At 36.9% G+C, this 18,657-nt stretch overlaps 1 protein-coding gene across 1 annotated transcript in view; it reads left to right on the top strand.

Moving 5' to 3' along the window:
* The window catches only part of Stam (signal transducing adaptor molecule), a 51,205-nt gene extending 32,963 nt beyond the window's left edge, over positions 1–18,242 (top strand). The window contains exons 8-14 of the mRNA XM_055593846.1: positions 1,528–1,622; positions 5,987–6,075; positions 9,731–9,818; positions 10,265–10,319; positions 11,103–11,256; positions 13,466–13,641; positions 16,935–18,242. Coding sequence (XP_055449821.1) covers positions 1,528–1,622; positions 5,987–6,075; positions 9,731–9,818; positions 10,265–10,319; positions 11,103–11,256; positions 13,466–13,641; positions 16,935–17,178 — 901 coding nt within the window. The 3' untranslated portion in view covers positions 17,179–18,242. The remainder of the gene's footprint in view (positions 1–1,527; positions 1,623–5,986; positions 6,076–9,730; positions 9,819–10,264; positions 10,320–11,102; positions 11,257–13,465; positions 13,642–16,934) is intronic.
* Positions 18,243–18,657: the final 415 nt, after the last annotated feature.

Below are 18,657 nucleotides of genomic sequence, written 5' to 3'. Positions count from 1 at the left end.
AAAAACATAATCATTTTATGCTTATGGAGTCATAGGTGAAGAGCTACACACCATTAATTTTTAAAAGTTTACCCATATGTTTGATGTAAAATGAATTGTTGGCCATAAAGTATTAAAATTTGCAAGTGCTTTTTAAAAATGAATTCAAATTGGTAAAGGTTTTTTCTGCAGACTTTAAAAAATTGCTTTAGTTTTTTTGTGTTGTCAAACAGACTTTTAAACAACAGAAATTTATTTTTCTTAGTTTAGAGACTGAAAAGTTCATGATCTGTCAGATTTGGCACGTGGTGAGGGCCGTTTCTGTTTCTGGTGTCAGGTGTGGCAGAAGGTGCAGAGAAGCAGTCAGGGGTCTTTTATAAGGTTATCAAGCCCATTCAGGAAATTTCTGCTGCCCTGAGTTAATCATTTTCCAAAGGCCCCTTATGATACTGACAAGATTTCAGCATGTGAATTTAGGAAGACCATTCAGACTGTAGCATTTATATTTTGATCTTTTCATGAAGAAGCCAAAATGAAGTAGAATTTGAGCTGGTTAGTTAGAATTGCATCTTGGTCCTTCGTTCTTTGGAAAAAGTGTTTATTAAGCACTTGCTGGCTTTCTGCCCAGTGGGCCCTGGGGAAAGTTCTGTTTGGAATTTGTACTACAGGTGGCGCCATCTTCTGTATGCGTCAAATTGGGAGGAGAAAATGGGCCTTGTTAGTGTGTGCATGAGGGAGTGGTGGTGAAGGGGGGCAGACATGTTCGAGTACTGCTTACCTCTTACTAGAAAGAGCTCTTATTTGGTTTTCAGCCTAAGGGCCTCTTTTGGGGGGGAAGATTTCATAGCTTTTTTTTCTTTAGTTGAGAATGATGCAATTTTTTCTTAGTTTTTGAAAGATAAATGCATCTGATCCATACTACTTACAACACTATGAAGGAAGTAAACAATTTTCAACATTTGTTATCTAAAAGTTAGTAATGCCCTGTTTGACTTACTCTGTTAACCAAAGACAAATTTGAAATGAGAAAAGAAGATAATGTCCATGGCATTAAAGGCTCAGAAAGAGTATTTGATTTTGAGAAAATTAAAACTCATGGGTGAAAAGTGCTTAAAGTGCTTATTAGCAAGGAACTCAGTACTGACATATGAAGGTTTACATACAAATGTTACGTTTTTGATTTGACAAACTGAAACCTGTTTCAGGTCCTTAGTTATGAGAACAGCAACAAAATGTGAGACAATTAAAAACCAGCATTTGAGAGTTTGCTTTATATTTAAGATAAATGCAAGACTGTAATAATATCAGTGAAGCCCGGAGATTCTAATCACTACACTGTTCATAGGCTTCTCAGAGGACTTACCTTCTGAGGGAAAGAACTGTACATAAAAGCTTCTGTTGGTAGGGTTCATTCACTGTTTGTGAAGATAGGTGCTATCTCCTTTATTGGGTAGTTTCAGGAGTTATCTGGTGTTAAGGTAAGTCAAATACTGTGAAAGATGAAGTCTTACTTCTTGCAGTAAAGCATTCCTTTTTTGTTTGTCACAGTGATCCCAACTGGTGGAAAGGTGAAACCCATCAAGGCATGGGGCTTTTTCCTTCTAATTTTGTGACTGCAGATCTAACTGCTGAACCAGAAATGAGTGAGTACTTTTCAGTCGGTTGATGGATGATAGATAATCCATAATATTCTTGATGAAAGTTGAGTAAGCTCAACTTTATAGGCAAATGACTTAAGTGTTTTTTGCGACTAGGTATTCTTAACAGTGAAATTCCAAGCTGCACATAGAGTTGCATGCTTGTAATCCCAACACTATGGCCAAATGAAGGCCACCTTGACCTACATAATGACACCTTGTCTCTAAAAGCAAATAAATAAAATGAAAATTCTTATCAGAAATAATCTAAGAAGTACAAATGTATGTCTTCCAGTAACACACACACATCTGTATACGTACCATAAAAGGCCCAGATACATGAAGAATTATTCATATATACTATCAAGTTTTCTCTTATCAGCTGATAAAGTGTGGCAGATGCAATGCAATTTCATAGATTCTGCTTGCTTTCTAAAGGTGGGCCAGTTTTCTGGTGTCTTGTCCTAGATTTGACAGTAGCAACCCCTAAACCACAAATGGCTGGCTATCCGATTCTGGCATATTTGCAGAAGACAGGTGAAATTTTAATAACCAGTCACATAAAGACTTTTTTGCTTGAGTTAAAATCCTTGCTAAATTAAAAAACAAGATAACAACAGAAACAAGTAAGGTCATGGAAGAAAATCACTATTAGTGGCAACTGAAATAGAAGTAGGAGACAGCACTGCTAGGGCCCTTTCAGAATACTATTCCCTTGTCTATAGACAGCCATGCTGTATTGAAACTTGATGTTGAATTAATAATAATCACAGAATAGGTAAGTCAAAATTTTCTGCTCCCCCGCTTATTTTTTTGAGACAGGGTAGCCTCGACCAGGCAGACCTCGAACTTACATAAATCTACCTGCCTCTGCTTCCCCTAGTGTTGGGATTACAGGCATGCACCACTACACCCGGCTCTCTGCTTCTTAAAGAAAGCAGTCTTTCAGAGGACATCTGTGGAAGGCTCTTGTCCTGTTCCCTCTCTTCAACCTCTTCTGGTGTCTATTCTATTTGCCCTTTGAAATGAGAATTAAGCATCCTCAGTAGGGTCTTCCTTGTTATTTAGCTCCTTTAGGTCTGTTTTATAAGTGAGTATATACCATGCATGTCTTTCTGGTTTTGGGTTACCTCACTTTGGATGATCTTTTTTAGTTCCAGCCATTTGCCTACAATTTTCTTGATTTCCTTATTTTTGATAGCTGAGTAGTATTCCATTGTACAAATGTACTATGATTTCTGTATCCATTCTTCACTTGAAGAACATCTAGGTTGTTTCCAGATTCTTGCTATTATGAATAAAGCTGCTATGAACATAGTTGAGCAAATGTTCTTATTGTATGGTAGAGCATCTTTTGGATGTATGCCCAGGAGTGGTATAGCTGGATCTTGAGGTAGCACTATTCCCAATTGTCTCAGAAAGCACCAGATTGATTTCCAAAGTGGTTGTACAAGTTTACATTCCCACCAGCAATGGAGGAGTGTTCCCCTTTCTCCACATCCTCGTCAGTATGTGTTGTCACTTGAGGTTTTTATCTTAGCCATTCTGATGGTTGTAAGATCACTATAAATGTCCCCTGAAAGACTCCACCAAGCAGGGGATCGAAGCAGATGTTAAGATTCACAGCCATATTTTGGGCAGAGCATAAGCAGTCATAGAAAAGAGTGCAGGAATAGAAGGACCCAGAGAGGACAGGAGTGCTGTAATAAGACCAGCAGAGCCAACAAATGTGGGCTCAGGGGATCCTGTGGAAACTGCACCAACCAAGGATCATACATGGAGAGGACCCAGTTCCCCTACTCAGAACTAGCCAATAGGCAGCTCAGTCTTAGTGTAAGTTCCCTAGTAAGGGGAGCTCTGACATGGACTCTGTTGCCTGCTCTTTGATCACTTCCTCCTGGTAGGGGTCCCTTGCCAGGCCACAGAGGAAGAGGATGCAGGCAGTCCTAATGAGACTTGCTAGGCTGGGGTCAGATGGTAAGGGAGGAGGGCTCTCGCTAATGTAGGGGGCAAGAGGAAGAGAGTATGGGACTGGGAGGAGATAAAGGAAGGGTCTACAATAGGGATGTAAAAGTGAATATAATATAAAAATAAATTTAAATTAAAAAAAAAGAAATGTGTTTGATATGAGACTTGTGCTAGTAAGGTTCAAAGTCTTAACCACACTATACACTGTATAAATATTTCTAGAGTATATGACTTGGATATGTATGTTAACGATGAAGAAAAGCTTCTAACAGCAAGTCAGAAATTACAGATCTTTAACAAAATGGTCTTCTCTTGTAGCTACTGAGTTATATCACTTTTGTAGAGTCAGATCTTTTAATGCATTTCTCCATTGTTGGAACTAAAAGTCATTGGAACTCAAAACTGCATAAACAAGTACTCGAGAGATGGCTCCACTGAGTATGGCCATATGCTATATCTTCACAGGGCCCAAGTTTGTTTCACAGCCCCCACGTTAGTCATTTACAACTGCCTATAACTGTAGGTCCAGGGGATCCAGTGTGCCTGCCCTTCTAGACGACCTGCGCTTACATGTACATACTCTGATACACAGACACACAGACACACACACACACACATCTACATATATATACATATATATTTAAAAGTCTATATAAGCCTATTTTGAATGGCTTGCGTGGGTCATCTTTTTAACAATCTGGTCTGCTGGAGGTGTTTGATGTGTTTTAGGCTTTTTTTATATCAGCTGTTGGCAAACTTAGAAATTCTTTGGACTTTTGTTCAAGATGAGAACCTTGATCTCATGTCTGTTTTTTTATATGACAATGCAGATTTACTGTGAGTTTTTTGATTCTTGAATGTTTCACTCTGGGCACCAGTATCAGAGAAACTTACATAATGCAGTAATAGTCCTCAGATTTAGAAAACTGCTAGCAGAATTCCTGTACATCATTCTTTTACTGGAACTAGAAGTCAGTTTCACTTGGCCTGTCACAGATACAAGTGCCTCACTTTCAGTATTTTATTTTGGAGACAGATATTGTGAAAATATGCCATTGTATATGTGACTAGCATATTTTGCATATCATACACATTTAATATCAGTTCCTATGAGACGAGGGACTGCAGTTATCAATTCTGTGAAGTCTGCCCTGTGTTTTCTTTGGGGTAATAGCCAATGAATGCAGAGCTGTCCCAGCCTTCTACTTGTTAATAGTGCAAGATAGTAAGCAGAATGTTTTTAGCAGATGTCTCTTTTCCCAGTAGGAAGATGAATCAGCCAAAACTTTTGGTTTTTTCATATATAGAATGTTGCTTTTTGATGATTTGAGTGAAATAAATGTTACTTACATTTGCAATTAAACAGACAGTAGTCGAAGCCCATAACACATAACAATAACAGCTTTTCAAAGTCACAAGCCAGATCCCAGTAGTTGGGCTAAAAGACAAGGTGAACCGACAGTCTTATCCAGCCATTCCAACTGTTAGTTTTTCTTTTGTGCAAGAGATTTTAATCTTTCTTTAAAACAGGCATACCATACAGGAATGTTTTAGAAACTCACCTAGGCAAATTTAATATTTCTTCAACCACATTGAGTTGTGTAATGAACATTATTTCCATCTGTAGGTCCTCCTACTGTAACATCTCCCTGTTTCCATCCTTATTTCAACATTTTCATGTCTAATTGACCTCATTGATGCCAGGACCAAAAATCCAGGAAACATGATCCTTCTCTAGAACTGTCTGGGATTTTTGTGTTATTTGGAGATTGCCATATTAATAACAGCACTACATTTTTAGTTGCATTAAGTAGTTTTCAAAGATTGCTTTAGTGAGCGAGAGAAATCTGTGCTCACGGCCAGTTGTTTGCTAATGTTCCTGGTCACATTTCACTTTTAAGTACAATGCAATCAGAAAGCGAGGCTCATGTGCTGGCCAGTGCAGATTCCTGCTGGGGTCAAGTACACTCTTTTTTTCTGAGCCTTGATGCTGCTCTCTGGCTAGAAAGCCCAGTGCCATTGCAGAAGGACATGCGTGATTTTTCAGTTTATTGTGTTTTAACATGATGTTTTTATCAACAATTTTTCTTTTGAATTCTCTAGTCGTTTAAAAAGAATTCTTTTAAGTTACAGAATTTACTTATGTTGGTGTAAGCTTTCAATTCTGAAGTAGGTGAATTTTATTTCAGAAGCATAACTTAGTTTTAATGAGATCGCTTATAGGAAACATTTTTGCAAGAGAAAATTAGGAAATCTAGATAGCTTTATAAAGATCTTTCATTTTCTAAAATGTCTTCAGTTTAGTTGTTCCTTATTGAGTCTTTAAAGTCCACATTCTCTGCTAGTACTTAGATTTTTTTTTAGATCTATTTAAAGGAAAATAAAATTTTTATGTATTTCAGTAAAAACAGAGAAGAAGACAGTACAATTCAGTGATGATGTTCAGATAGAAACAATAGAGCCAGAACCAGAACCAGCCTTTATTGATGAGGTGAGTGATTTCCTTGTTGATCACTATTGGACCTTGGATGAAAGCTGGATTGCTTTTTTTTCTTGTTCTGAAAATATTAACAATGTAGACAAAGCATGGATTTTTTTTACAATATATGTGTATTTTAATTCTTTGATTTCATTTTTACCTTACTAAGATTTTGTCATTTATCGTGCTAAAGGTTGAGGATATAGCTCAATATTTGAGCATTTTCGTAGCATGTATCAGACTCTGAATTAACCTCCAGTGCTATAGAGGAAGAGGGAGTAGTAAGATAAGGATGAATGTGAATTCCTGTCTAGTATTTTATAGAGTGGATTTATATTCATGCATTTAAGTATTGGGCACTTAGTTTCCAATTTTAGTTGCTATCACAAACAGTACTATAGTGAGAGTTTTTTGTTTTGTCTTGTTTTTAACATTTAGTTTGTTTTTCTTAGCTATCCAGGAAACTTCCAAACTAAAAGATCTGTGTGTTTTTCATGTTAATAAGTACTGTGAAATTGTTGAACAGAAGGGAGATTTTACAGTTTTGTAGGTGGTCTGGGAGAATACCCGCTTTTTCATATACCCAACAGGCATGAAAATTGCTTAGCATTACAGAGAATAGTAGACTTATTAATGGTCTGTTGAAAGAATAAAACAAATTTTCTGGTTTCCAAAGTGAAGCTGTTATTAAATTACTATTCCATAAACCAATTCAATGAAATGAGTTGTGCTCCTTGCTTGGATTGAACACATTTGATTGGGATACGTTTACGTTAATTTTATGTGAAATATGTCCATATGTCATTGTTACATCTGTTACATCTGTGATTGTTTTTAGTGGTTATGTTTGAAAATGAACATAGTAGCAACTGTATCAGTATTCTTTTGGAGTCAGGTTGGTGGGTTGTTTGCCTTATAGCTGGAGATTAGCCTAGGGCCTTCTGCTTACGAGGCCAGCACTCTACAACTGGGCTGTCTCCAACCCAACCTTGGCATCTCTGGAATTATATTACGTTAATATGCTATAGGCTGCATATAAATCTCTGCTATTACTACATATGAAGAAAATATTAAAATGATTTTATATCTTCAACCACATTTACAACTATGTATTTTTTATATGTCTGGGTGTTTTTTGATTGCATGTAAATCTGCACCATGTGCATATTTAGTACTTGTGGAAGCTAGAAGAGGGCCTCTGTCTCCTTAGAACTGGAATTACAGAGAGTTGTGAGCTGCCACACGAGTGCTGGGATTTGGACCCTGGTTCTGTGAAAGAGTAGCCATTCTTTACTGCTAAGCCATCTTTCCAGCCCCTACACTTCTACTTTTGTAGTCAGACCTATTAATAGTATTGTTTTGAATACCACAATCAGTATTATATTGAATTAATAAAGGGTTAAATTTACTATACTAAAAGTAAAAGTATTAAATGATAGAATTAGCAAGCCATACAGGCCAAATTTGAAACACGATTACATTCTTTTTCATATTTTCTGGCTGCATTGTGTTGAAGTTACCAAGGAGATCATAAAATCCTGTGCTTACTTTCTGGCTCCTGGTATAGATCAGTGTAGGACACTCCATTCCGGCACCCTGTTTTTGTGTAATAATTCCTGAAGTTGGTATGCTTGAGAATACTTCCTGTCATCATTTTCTTTATCTTCTCTTTTACAGTTTCTTTCTTCATTATATAGATCAAAGCCTTATCCTGGCACATACTGTGCCTAACTGTGGTGCATTGATTTCTAGAGGCAGTTCCAAGTATTGGTGGTTTTAATGATTAGTAGCACAATTCAAATAGTTTTATGCATTTTGCAATAATAAACAACACAGCGAATTGCTAGCTAGTAGATTATGAAATATAATTTAAATTTGTATTTTACTTCATGTGTGTGAGTATTTTGTCTGTGTACCATGTCCATATCTGGTGTCTACAGAGGCCAGAGAGGGCATTGGGTTTCCCTGGAACTGGAATAACAGAGGGTTGCAAGCTGCCATCTGGGTGATGGGAATTCTCTGGAAGATCTATCAGTGTTCTCAACTGCCGAGTCATCTCTTCAGCCCCTAAAAATAATTTTTAGTGATAAACCACTTGTGATTCCTGTTATAACACTCAGAAGCTATGGAAATAATTCAGAGGTATTGCTCTCAAAACTTGAAACATATAAATAAGGTTTCTTACCAGTTTCACATATCGACATAAAATAGGCATATGAATGACCTTGAATCTTGACTCATTTCATCCTTTTAAATCTGAACTTTGTTACTTCAACCCATTTTATATTATATACTGATGAATTTAAACTTAGAATATTGCCAAATTATATACACATTTTTATTGCAAATATGTTTGACATAGTCTTCTAGAAGACTTTAAAGTGCATTTAGATAAAATATTGTAGGAGATAATGAGCAGAATTGTAATGAGGTTAAGTTTGGAATTACTGATTTTAAAAAACAATTGTTTGGTTTTGTTGTCCTGGAGATGGAACCCAGCATCTTGCACATGCCAGGCAAGTCATTATCTGGTGAACCACTTCTCCAGCCTGGTTTAAATGGTAGTGGTACTACTTTCTCTTTGAGAGAAGCAAGAGTGTGGGAGAGTGCTAAGAACTAAGGAGTCCCACCAGGTCAGGGAACATTCTACTTGGCCAGATTGCTTTACAGAAGGAAACGTATGAGCACTCAGCTGTGGCCCACATAGAAACCATGTTGTGTTAGCAGGAGGCAAATGTTTCTATTATCTTTTTTAATGTCTTAAAATGAACATGAATCTTGTACCTGAAAGAATATCCATTTTAAAATCCAGAATCGATTTGCCTTGACAGGAGTTTTCCTCTGCTTCTAATCTAGCAATTAATTCATCTTTCAAGAAATCTTTTATGTACCAGTTTTACTCAGAAATTGTAGTCTTTAAATTATTAGCTCTGTGTGCCTATGTGTGGTAGCGTTAGTACCTAAAAAATATGCACGAGAAAAGTTTGTAATAATTTTTAAAGAATTTGGTAAATGAAAAACTATATCTTGTATAATACATGGGTATTTTTATGCAATTGCCTTTTTTAGTTCCTTCAGTTCTAAGTTTTAAAGAATTTTGAAATAGACTTAAGTAAATGGATATTACTTATCCATCATTTCCCAAAAAAAAAAAGATTAAACTACAATTTCTTCTTTTATGACAAACTGAAATCTTGATGGAAAGAGAACAGAGTAAATCCTTAGAGCCCCACTTAGAAGAACAGCTGTGAAAGGCCTGGGCTCTGCATGTGGAACAGCTGTCATACTCACTGCCAGCAAGAAGTAATGACTGAACTGTTAGTCATAGCACGTTGTCTTGGGAAGGATGTTCCAACTGTTGTGTGGCTAAGCTACAGCTGCTCCAAAACAAAGTGGAATTCTTGAATGTGTTATAAGAGATTGTAAGTTTAAATGGATGGTCCTGTTCTGATTTGAACATTTTGAAAAATACCTAATAGTGTGCAAGGATCTGATTTCTCATGGTGCTAAAGGGAAAACATGTAAGATGCTAAAAAACATGAAGGTAGAATTAACCATCTTAACTGAATTGTAAAAGTCATCTTTCCATGATTGAGTTATCAAAGTGAGAACATAATGTTTCACAGAGAGTGGTTGCTTTTGACATTAACTGTTTTAATTTCTGTAGGATAAAATGGACCAGTTGTTACAGATGTTGCAAAGTACAGACCCCAGTGATAATCAACCAGACTTACCAGAGCTGCTTCATCTTGAAGGTAACCTCAGTTTTTGCAAACTGCAAGCAGTTTTTAAGTTTTTGCTGCCTTGCAAGCAAAGAATAATCAGAGATCTTTCTAACTAACGACTCTAAGATGAGTTTTGAGAGTAATCTTAGAAATGGAACATTAAACATTCTGTGCCAGTCTCTCCTTTCATGTGCTGTTTAAATCTTGAGTAGAAGTTGAAGTCACAGAGCTTACTGTACGAATTATTTTATTTAGCATCTTAAAGTCTTGTAAGTGAAAAAGTATATATATTGAAATCAGTACTTTAAATTGTCACCATTATACTTTATGAAAATCAATTCTAGGTTCTGTTGACAAAGTATAATTGACATTTTTATTACTTCACATTAAACTTTTTTCTTTAATTCTATAAATATTTTTCAAAAGTTTACTTTCTTTTGTTATGTTTCTTATTTCTTCAAACACTGTCCTCTTAGCGATGTGTCATCAGATGGGACCTCTCATTGATGAAAAGCTGGAAGATATTGATAGGTAAAGAACTTTAACTGTATTTAAGTTGTGTAACTTTGTCTCTGAAACCATTTCAATAAATTACCTTTCTGAAAAGGTATTCAGGCTGCAGAGATGGCTCAGATGTAAAGAGCTTGCCACACAACTGCAGGGATCTGAGTTTGGATCCTCAAAGCCTGCATGAAAAGCAGGGCATGGTGATGCGTGCCTAAGCTCAGCCATGATGGCAGAAGGTGGGGAGAGAGGAAGAGGCCTGGTGCAGATAGACAGATCACTGAGGTCCAGTGCACAGCCAGCCAAGATTTGATGTGCGTCAGGATCTGTCAGAGATCCTGTCTTAACACTAAAGGAAGATGCCACAGAGAGAAGATACACCCCTCCCCCGAGTGTCTCAGGCTCCTATGTGCACATGAGGCTGTCACATGTACAACACACACACAGACGGCATTTCAAGGAGCCATCCTTCAGTCTCCGTTTTCACCTTGCCATGAATGAGGATTTAGACTCACTTGCCCTTTCTTTGAAAGCAAGGCTCCCATAGGCCTTCACTGCCGTTCTCTTTTTTATATAATTGTGCTTAATAAGCCTAAAGGGCTGGCCATCAGTTGATAAAAGAGAAATCTAGGCAGTTCCAGGACAGTCAAGTACTCCAGCATGGGTTCCTAACCTGGAAACATTTTTTGTTACCTGGGGCCAAAGGAAAAAGTCTTTTTGTCCCAAGTCAATTGATTACATTTTGCTATTTTGATGAGTCATAATTTAGAGTGTCTTATTTAGCAATCAAATTATTGTGTAATATTGCAGAAAACATTCAGAACTCTCAGAACTAAATGTGAAGGTGATGGAAGCCCTTTCATTGTATACGAAGTTAATGAATGAAGATCCAATGTATTCTATGTATGCAAAGTTACAGAACCAGCAGTATTATGTGCAGTCATCTGGTGTTTCTGGTTCCCAGGTATGTTTTGTAAAGCTCAGGGCTGTTGTGCGAATTTTTAATGTACTTGAGATTCTTTGAAATGTCTGCGTTTTTTGCAAAATGCATGCATATGTATGTGTATCCTTGTGAATATATACCACATGTGTGCGGTTGCCAGAAGAGGGTGTTGGTGCCCTAGGAACTTTTAGCAGTACTTTTAGCCACCAAGTCATCTCTCTAGCCCAAAATCTGTAATTTCTTCAGCATAATGTTTACAATGAAAAAATTCACAGAATTTTTAAAATTCATAAATATATTAGATAATATGCTGAGTATATCAGTATATCAAGTATATGGTAGATATATATATACTATATATAAATAATATATATATATACATGCATACATATATTTAATTTTCTTGTTGTACAGGAATAAGTAGCAAAATTTTCCACTAAATAGTTTTTTCCTACTCCTTATTCTTTAAATACGGGTATTTTGACCCTACCCTAGGCCAACGTCTTTAAAATTTGGGTTCATATTACAAGGTTTCATATGTAATAAAAACTTAAGGTTAAGTTTTTCTATCTTTTCAAATAAAATTGCTAATTCCGCATTCTTCTGAGAGTCTCCAGTTCTGATGTGAATTTGTCATATTTAATGAAATAGAAAGTGACTGGTTTCTTGATGATTGTGCTGGTTGTTTTAGCACATGAGAACAATCTTACTATAAAGACAGTAAAATGTCTTTTTAAAAATATAAACAGACTTTCACAATAAAAAAAATTAAGGTGGAATATTTAAGACTTCAGTGATCCATGGTGGCTTCTGCTGGTAGGTTAATTGCTGGAGAGGTTGGTGAGCATTTGGAAGTGCCTGTAATCCCAAAATTCAGGAGAAAGCTGAGGCAGGAGGCTTGCTTCACGTTTAAGGCCAGCTTGGACCACATAGGCTATACCAAGCCAGTCTTGTGTTGCAACTTCCTTCAGAGAAAAATGGACTTCTTTTTTTTTTTTTAATTTAAATTCAACAACAAAAAGAACAACTTTTGGATATAGGAATTGGTGAAGAAATCCAGCCTGCTGCTTGTTTTTGTCAAAGTCAAAACAAACAAACAAAAAAAAACCAAAGCCACTCTGTTTGGCTCACAGACACCACATTTGTTTCAGCTATGTCTGTGGCTGCATTCTAAACCTATAAAATTGAGTACTTACAGTAGACTCTCTAGACCTTATAAGAAAATTTGCTTACCCTGCCTTAGCAAGTTAATATGTTCTCCATTCATTAAGTTGCAGTTTGGAAATGTGAATTGTAACTACAGTTCAGATCTATAAAACAATGGATTCAAGTATACTTCCAAAGTGTATATATATGAATACATATATACACACACACACATATGTCTGTGTTTTGTAAAATGCATGCATATGTGCATATATGTTAATAACATATATGAATTGAAAATAACATTTTTATTTTTTTCATATAATATATTTTGATCTTGGTTTCTCCTCCCATAACTCATCCCAGATCTTTCTTACCCCCACGCTCCAACTTCAACTTCCAAGCTCCCTCAAATAAACAGGCAACCAAAAAACTGAACAAACCAGAATTTAAAAAAAATAAAAACTTTTTAAAAGAGCTACATGGAAAGTATGTCATACATTTAATATAGAAGTTATATTAATATGAAATGTATTTCTTTAGTGCTTTTATATGAAAGCAAAATCTGTTCATGTAAGACTTAAAAATAAAAACTTGGACTAGGAAGAAAGCTCAGTGGGTGAAGTGCTTGCCAGACTGCATTTTGGATTCCCAGCTCTCTGAATGCCAACTGGGTGTGTCACTCGCTGTAATCCCAGCACATGGAAATACAGAAGGGATCCCCAGAGCCATCTGCCCTGCTATAGTAGCCAAATAGTTGAGCTTTGGGTTCAGAGACCACAGCCCAATAGATGAGGTGGGAATTATCTAGAAAGACACCTGATACCACCCTTTGGCCAGCATGCTCCCACATACTCATGTATGCGTACACATTCATGCAAACACACAAGTACTTTTACAGTGATTAAAAATCATCAGTCTACTAAAAAATGCTTTTTATAAAATTCCAATTGATAGAAATAACATTTAAAAGAAGTTCTGAAGGAGCAAAGCATGCTGTTTTGTAACTAAATGCTTCTGCTGAGTACGTTTGGCATACGCTTTAAAGTTGTATAATGGAATGTTTTCTTATCGCATCTTATAGGTATATGCAGGACCTGCTCAAAGTGGTACCTACCTGGTAGCAGGGAGTGCACAGATGAGCCATCTCCAGAGCTACAGTCTTCCTCCTGAGCAGCTGTCTTCCATCAGCCAAGGAGCAATTCCGCCGTCTGCAAATGCAGCTCTTCCTAGTCAGCAGACCCAGGCTTCTTACCCGAAGTAATTTGATTATTATTGATGGTTGTTTGGGGCTAATGTTAAAATTCTTTAATTGGTTGCAGTGATCTGTAAGCACAAACCTGGATAAGAAAAACTGGAGGTAGGCATTGCTGTTCAGACCATCCTGTCTGTGTGTGGGGTGGGTTTTGTAAGAATGCAGGCTGATTCTTTCCCTGGAAGCAGGTAAGGGTAGGCTTTAGGAGCTCACCAGCACAGTGTTCTAGGTTGCACATGCACTTCCCTTTATGTTACACTACTTATCCCAGTCCCCAGCTTCACTGTAAAGAAATTGCTTTTTTGTCTGTGTCTGCCCCAAAGCCTTCCATGTTCTTCACAGTGTTGGGGATAAAACCTTGAACCTTAATATGTAGGCAAATGCTCTGTAACCAGTTTTTATCACACCTCTCACTAATTTTTAAAACATCTGTTTAAGAGACAAAATAATTGATAAATAGATTGATAAGCTATGGTGGCTTCATCCTTATAATCTTCTCCGAACACTGTCGCCACGATAGGTGGCATTTGGACGTTACATGAATGCCACCTCCTGAGTGCCTTCCAAATGTCCTGGGGACAGATACCTGAAAAGCTCTTCATTCTAAAAGAGTAAAACTGTATGCGAAGGAACAAGAAGTGGCCTCCTGTACATTCTCTTATTGGTTCTCCAGTACAAAGTTATTAGTCCTGAAAACATGTACGAATATAACACAAACAGATTCAGCAGATTGTATTTATGTTTTTGTGCGCGTGCTCACAGACACACACACACACACACACATATGTATATGTATGTAACAGTAAAAGAAGCTATCAGCTTGAGAGTAGGGGTCATGGGAGGGGCTGGAGGGAGGAAAAAAGGAAATTGATGTAGTTCTGTATTAATTAAAATGTATAAATTTTTCTGAAAAAAGAGTCTCCTAGATGTATGCTGAAGAGGGCTAGACAAACTTGCTTGTGCATCAGTGAAAATCCTGATGGCCTTGACTTATAGTTGGAAAGCACAGTGAAGTATACAGCCACTCCTGACTCAGCTGCAGGCCTTGCTTCTTTCTTCCATTTTCTTTTTTTTAATCCTATTTGCACTATTTGCTTTTTTATTTAATCTATTTGCTCTGCTAGCTGTTGCCTTATTTCTTCTTCTAAGCACACATTTGTTTTTATGCATGTATAAATATATATCAATTCTCAGAGTCTTTATAAGATCCTTCAAGGAACTGAAAAACAGTAACTTACCTCTATCTTAAGCTAGTATTTAAAATTTGTCATCATTAACACTTTAACATTTAAGTATTACTCACCGAGTTCTTGGTATAAAATTGAGTCCTTCATAGATGGCTGCAAAAAGGTAAAAGAAACTCTAGCTCTTACAGTGACTTTAGTTTTATAGGAGTATACACATAAAAAGGCATCCACCAAAGGAAACAGTGACAGATGCATGTTTGTGATCTGATGGCAAGCAGGAGCAATAGATAAGACAAAATTGTCCTAGAGAAAATGAAGCCAAGCTGATAACCAGATAACAGTTAGGAGCCAAGCCAAGAAGGCCAAACATTTGAAGGACATGCCCTATAGAGAGCACCTGTAAAATGCACAGGTGTCTTTTGAGGTGACATTAATTTGTCACTGCTTGTAAGGTCGGGCACAGATGTAAGTCTCAACAGGTACAGGTGGGTTAATATGGTTGTAGTTGAGCTGTATGTGATGCCCTTGTGACTATGTACTGTTAGGGCGGTAGATGATCAGCTAGTGCACTTAAAACTGTTCTGTCAAGATGCCGGTGATATCCATATTGCCAGATCCTGTGGTCATTTCACAAGTCCTACGCTTCCCAGTTTTAAATATGTTTTACTAGGTCACGCAGTTGTCACTTGGTTTTTCTTTTTGCTTACTGCTCCTCACTTGCTTTTGCCAAAGGTACCTTTATATTCCTGACATCAAAGTCTGGCTCAAAGCTGGTTGTGATGGCACACGTGTGTAATCCCAGCACTCAGAAGAGTTCAAGGCTAGCCTTGTCTACCAAGAGTACAGGACAGCCAAGGCTTCACAGAGAAATCCTGTCTGTACCCCCCGGCCCCCAGAAAAAAGGCTAGGGCTCATTGTATGCACTGCTCTGTTCTGTGCAGTCATTTCCTAAGGACTTAATACGCCTCTTGTGTCGAAATGAGGACTCTAGTGTCTATTTCAACTCTTGCACTCCCCCGGGACTCCAGGCTGCATGTGCATTTTTTTTTTCTTTTTGTTCTTTGTCTTTCCTTCTATTTATTTATTTATTTATTTATTTATTTGCTTGCTTGCTTGTTTGCTTGTTTATTTATTTATTTTCCATAAGCAAGATTTCTCTGTGTAACAAGTACTGGCTTTACTGGCTTTGTAGTCCAGGCTGGCCTTGAGCTCCCAGAGATCTACCTACCTTTGCCTCTCAAGTGATAGGATGAAAGGTACACGCCAGTTTTCTTATGTGTCTTCTAGACATCTCACTTCCCAAGTGTAGTTTTCTCCTTTTAGTAAGGAGCCATTCAAGTTATTTTTATCAGTCAGAAAACGTTCTAGACTACTTGGTCCATTATCAAGTTTCAATGGCACTTTCTTCAAAGTAGGGTGTGACCATTCTCTCCTGTCTCCACTATGGCTCTGGGTACCTGCCAGCTCTACATCTGTTTGTGTTTCCATGTGAGCCTGTCAAAATACAGGTCATATCTCATTACCTTCTCCTGAAGCACAAACCGGAGCTTGTTTCACAGAGCATAACCCTGTAGCTTCTCAGGTACTCCCTGGACCTTCCTCAGCACTGACTCTTAGTTGTGACTTTATCTCATACCACATGTGCTTTTTTACTCATTCTGCTACAACTGCCTTGGCCTCCTTTCTGTTTCTTGAACATACCTGGCATTATAAAACCTCAAAGGCTTCTTTTTCTTAGCCTAATGTGTGCCTTCCCTAGACTGCTGATGTGATTCCTCTGCCTTAATATCTTTTCTTGAATTAAGCCTTATCCGAAAAGCCTTCCTCTACCACCCCACATAAGCAAGAATCTGTTGTGTCAGGCACTTCTGCTACTATTTGCCATGCTCTGTTTTTTTTCACTGCTATTTTAACTATTGACATTATTGGGGTTTTTTTTTTCTCCGACCACACTGTAAGTTCTATAATAATAGGCATTTATTTTTCTTCATAGCAGTTTGATACTGTACTTATTTAATAAATTATCAAATGAATTATTTAATAGTTTTCCTGTTCATCTCTGGGTACATAATTCATTATTTAGTTAATTAATTGTTTTTCTCCCTCTACAGTGCAATGGTTAGTTCTGTTCATGGAAATTCGTATCCCAGCCAGGCTTCAATATATAGTCCTCCTCCTGCTGCTGCTGCTGCTGCTGTACCTGTACCTGCTGATGTCACCATATACCAGAATACAGGACCTAATATGTCCCAGGTGCCAAACTATACTTTAACATCATCAGCCCTGCCTCAAACAGGAGGCAGCCAACAACCACCTCAGCCACAGCAAGCATATTCTCAGAAGGCTCTGCTATAGAACTCTTGTGTTCCTCTTGGTGGCATGTATCTCCTGAATGCCACTGACAGTGTTAGGAGATCATTAACATCTTAAGATGTGTTTTCCTCAGTGTATAGGAGTCTTTCTTGGTCAAGTTCAGATACTCAAGAGGTAGAACTGTCTTCAATTTGCACTGACTTTTGAGAAGTCTGCCCCTCCCCTGAGGAATGAAACTACTTACAACATTTATTTCCTTTCATAATATGAAGAATTGTTACAAGATTATTGTCTTGTAAAGTTACCTGGTTTGCAACACTCAGAAGTTCAAAAACTGCTGTGGCAAATATTATGTACATATATTGACATGTAACTTCATTAGTGACCATTTGAATTACAATGGTGATCATGTGAATATATTTAACACTGTGTTAAATTAATTTACATTGCTGTTTTATTTTAATCATGAACAACTACTATGTTTGCTAATGTTTTGTGTAAATTTAAGACAAGTACACTATCATTTTAAGCTACAAGAGAACCAAGTTGTAGCACGTTGACCGGAAGGCATTGTTGTCCCACTGTAGTGTCACATTAAATTGAACCTTTCTTTTACTAATTGTGAGTAAAACTTATGTATGTTATGTGTTTCTGTAGCTTCTGCCCACTCCTGGCTGTCATCATACCAGCATACAGTAGCCAAATTTTTGGTGCAGTTAGAGGAGAATAATGTTCCCTTTAAATTTTTATATTTTGGCATGATGTTCCAGGTATTGTGGACCATGAGACAAAAATGAGTCTTTCTATCTAATTTTTAAAGAAGTAATGTTGACTTACTTTTCCGTAGTGGAATGTGGTGGTGAGGTTTTAAAGGTGTATTTTGTGTTTATTGGTAGCAGTGACACCAAAGATAAAGGGATGCACATAGGACATTTTCAACTGGAAAAGCAATGAACCAACACCACATTTTCAAAGTGTCTTGTAATTTTAGGATATAAACAAAATTTGATTCACTTGTCTTACCCCCCCCTTTTTTAAATATGTCTTTGACACATTGTAACTTTTAATTATCATTAAAATGGATATAAGTAGGTGTTTCAAAGTAATTTATATTCCTGATTTTGTTCAGTAGTTTACATATTTATTGTTAAGTTACGAACTGGAATTTTAAAGTTTTTCTCTTTCTGTCTCATTTAAAGTTCTAATAGAGTTATTTTTGCTTTTTATTTAGTAGTAATTTTAATGAATTATTTTAATCCATACAAAAAGATTTTCCACTGACATTTTAGTCATAAATATTTATAATTTCCCTTACTGCACTATACTGTTATTTAAATAACCTAAAATTTGAGTACCATGTTTAACTAATAGTCTTAAGTTTTGCTCCTGTGAATCAAATTAGAATTGTATTTCTAAGACTTGTCTGCTTTTTTGACAAACGACCACAGCTTTGGCAGATAATCTTGAGAGTAAATAATTCACAGGTTTATATTTAATGCTCTTTTTCATTAAAATTTTAAT

The sequence above is a fragment of the Psammomys obesus genome, unplaced genomic scaffold, assembly GCF_907164565.1.
Source record: "Psammomys obesus unplaced genomic scaffold, mPsaObe1.curated_primary_1811, whole genome shotgun sequence".
Classification (NCBI taxonomy): Eukaryota; Metazoa; Chordata; class Mammalia; order Rodentia; family Muridae; genus Psammomys; species Psammomys obesus.
This window is presented reverse-complemented; position numbering and strand designations above follow the sequence as displayed.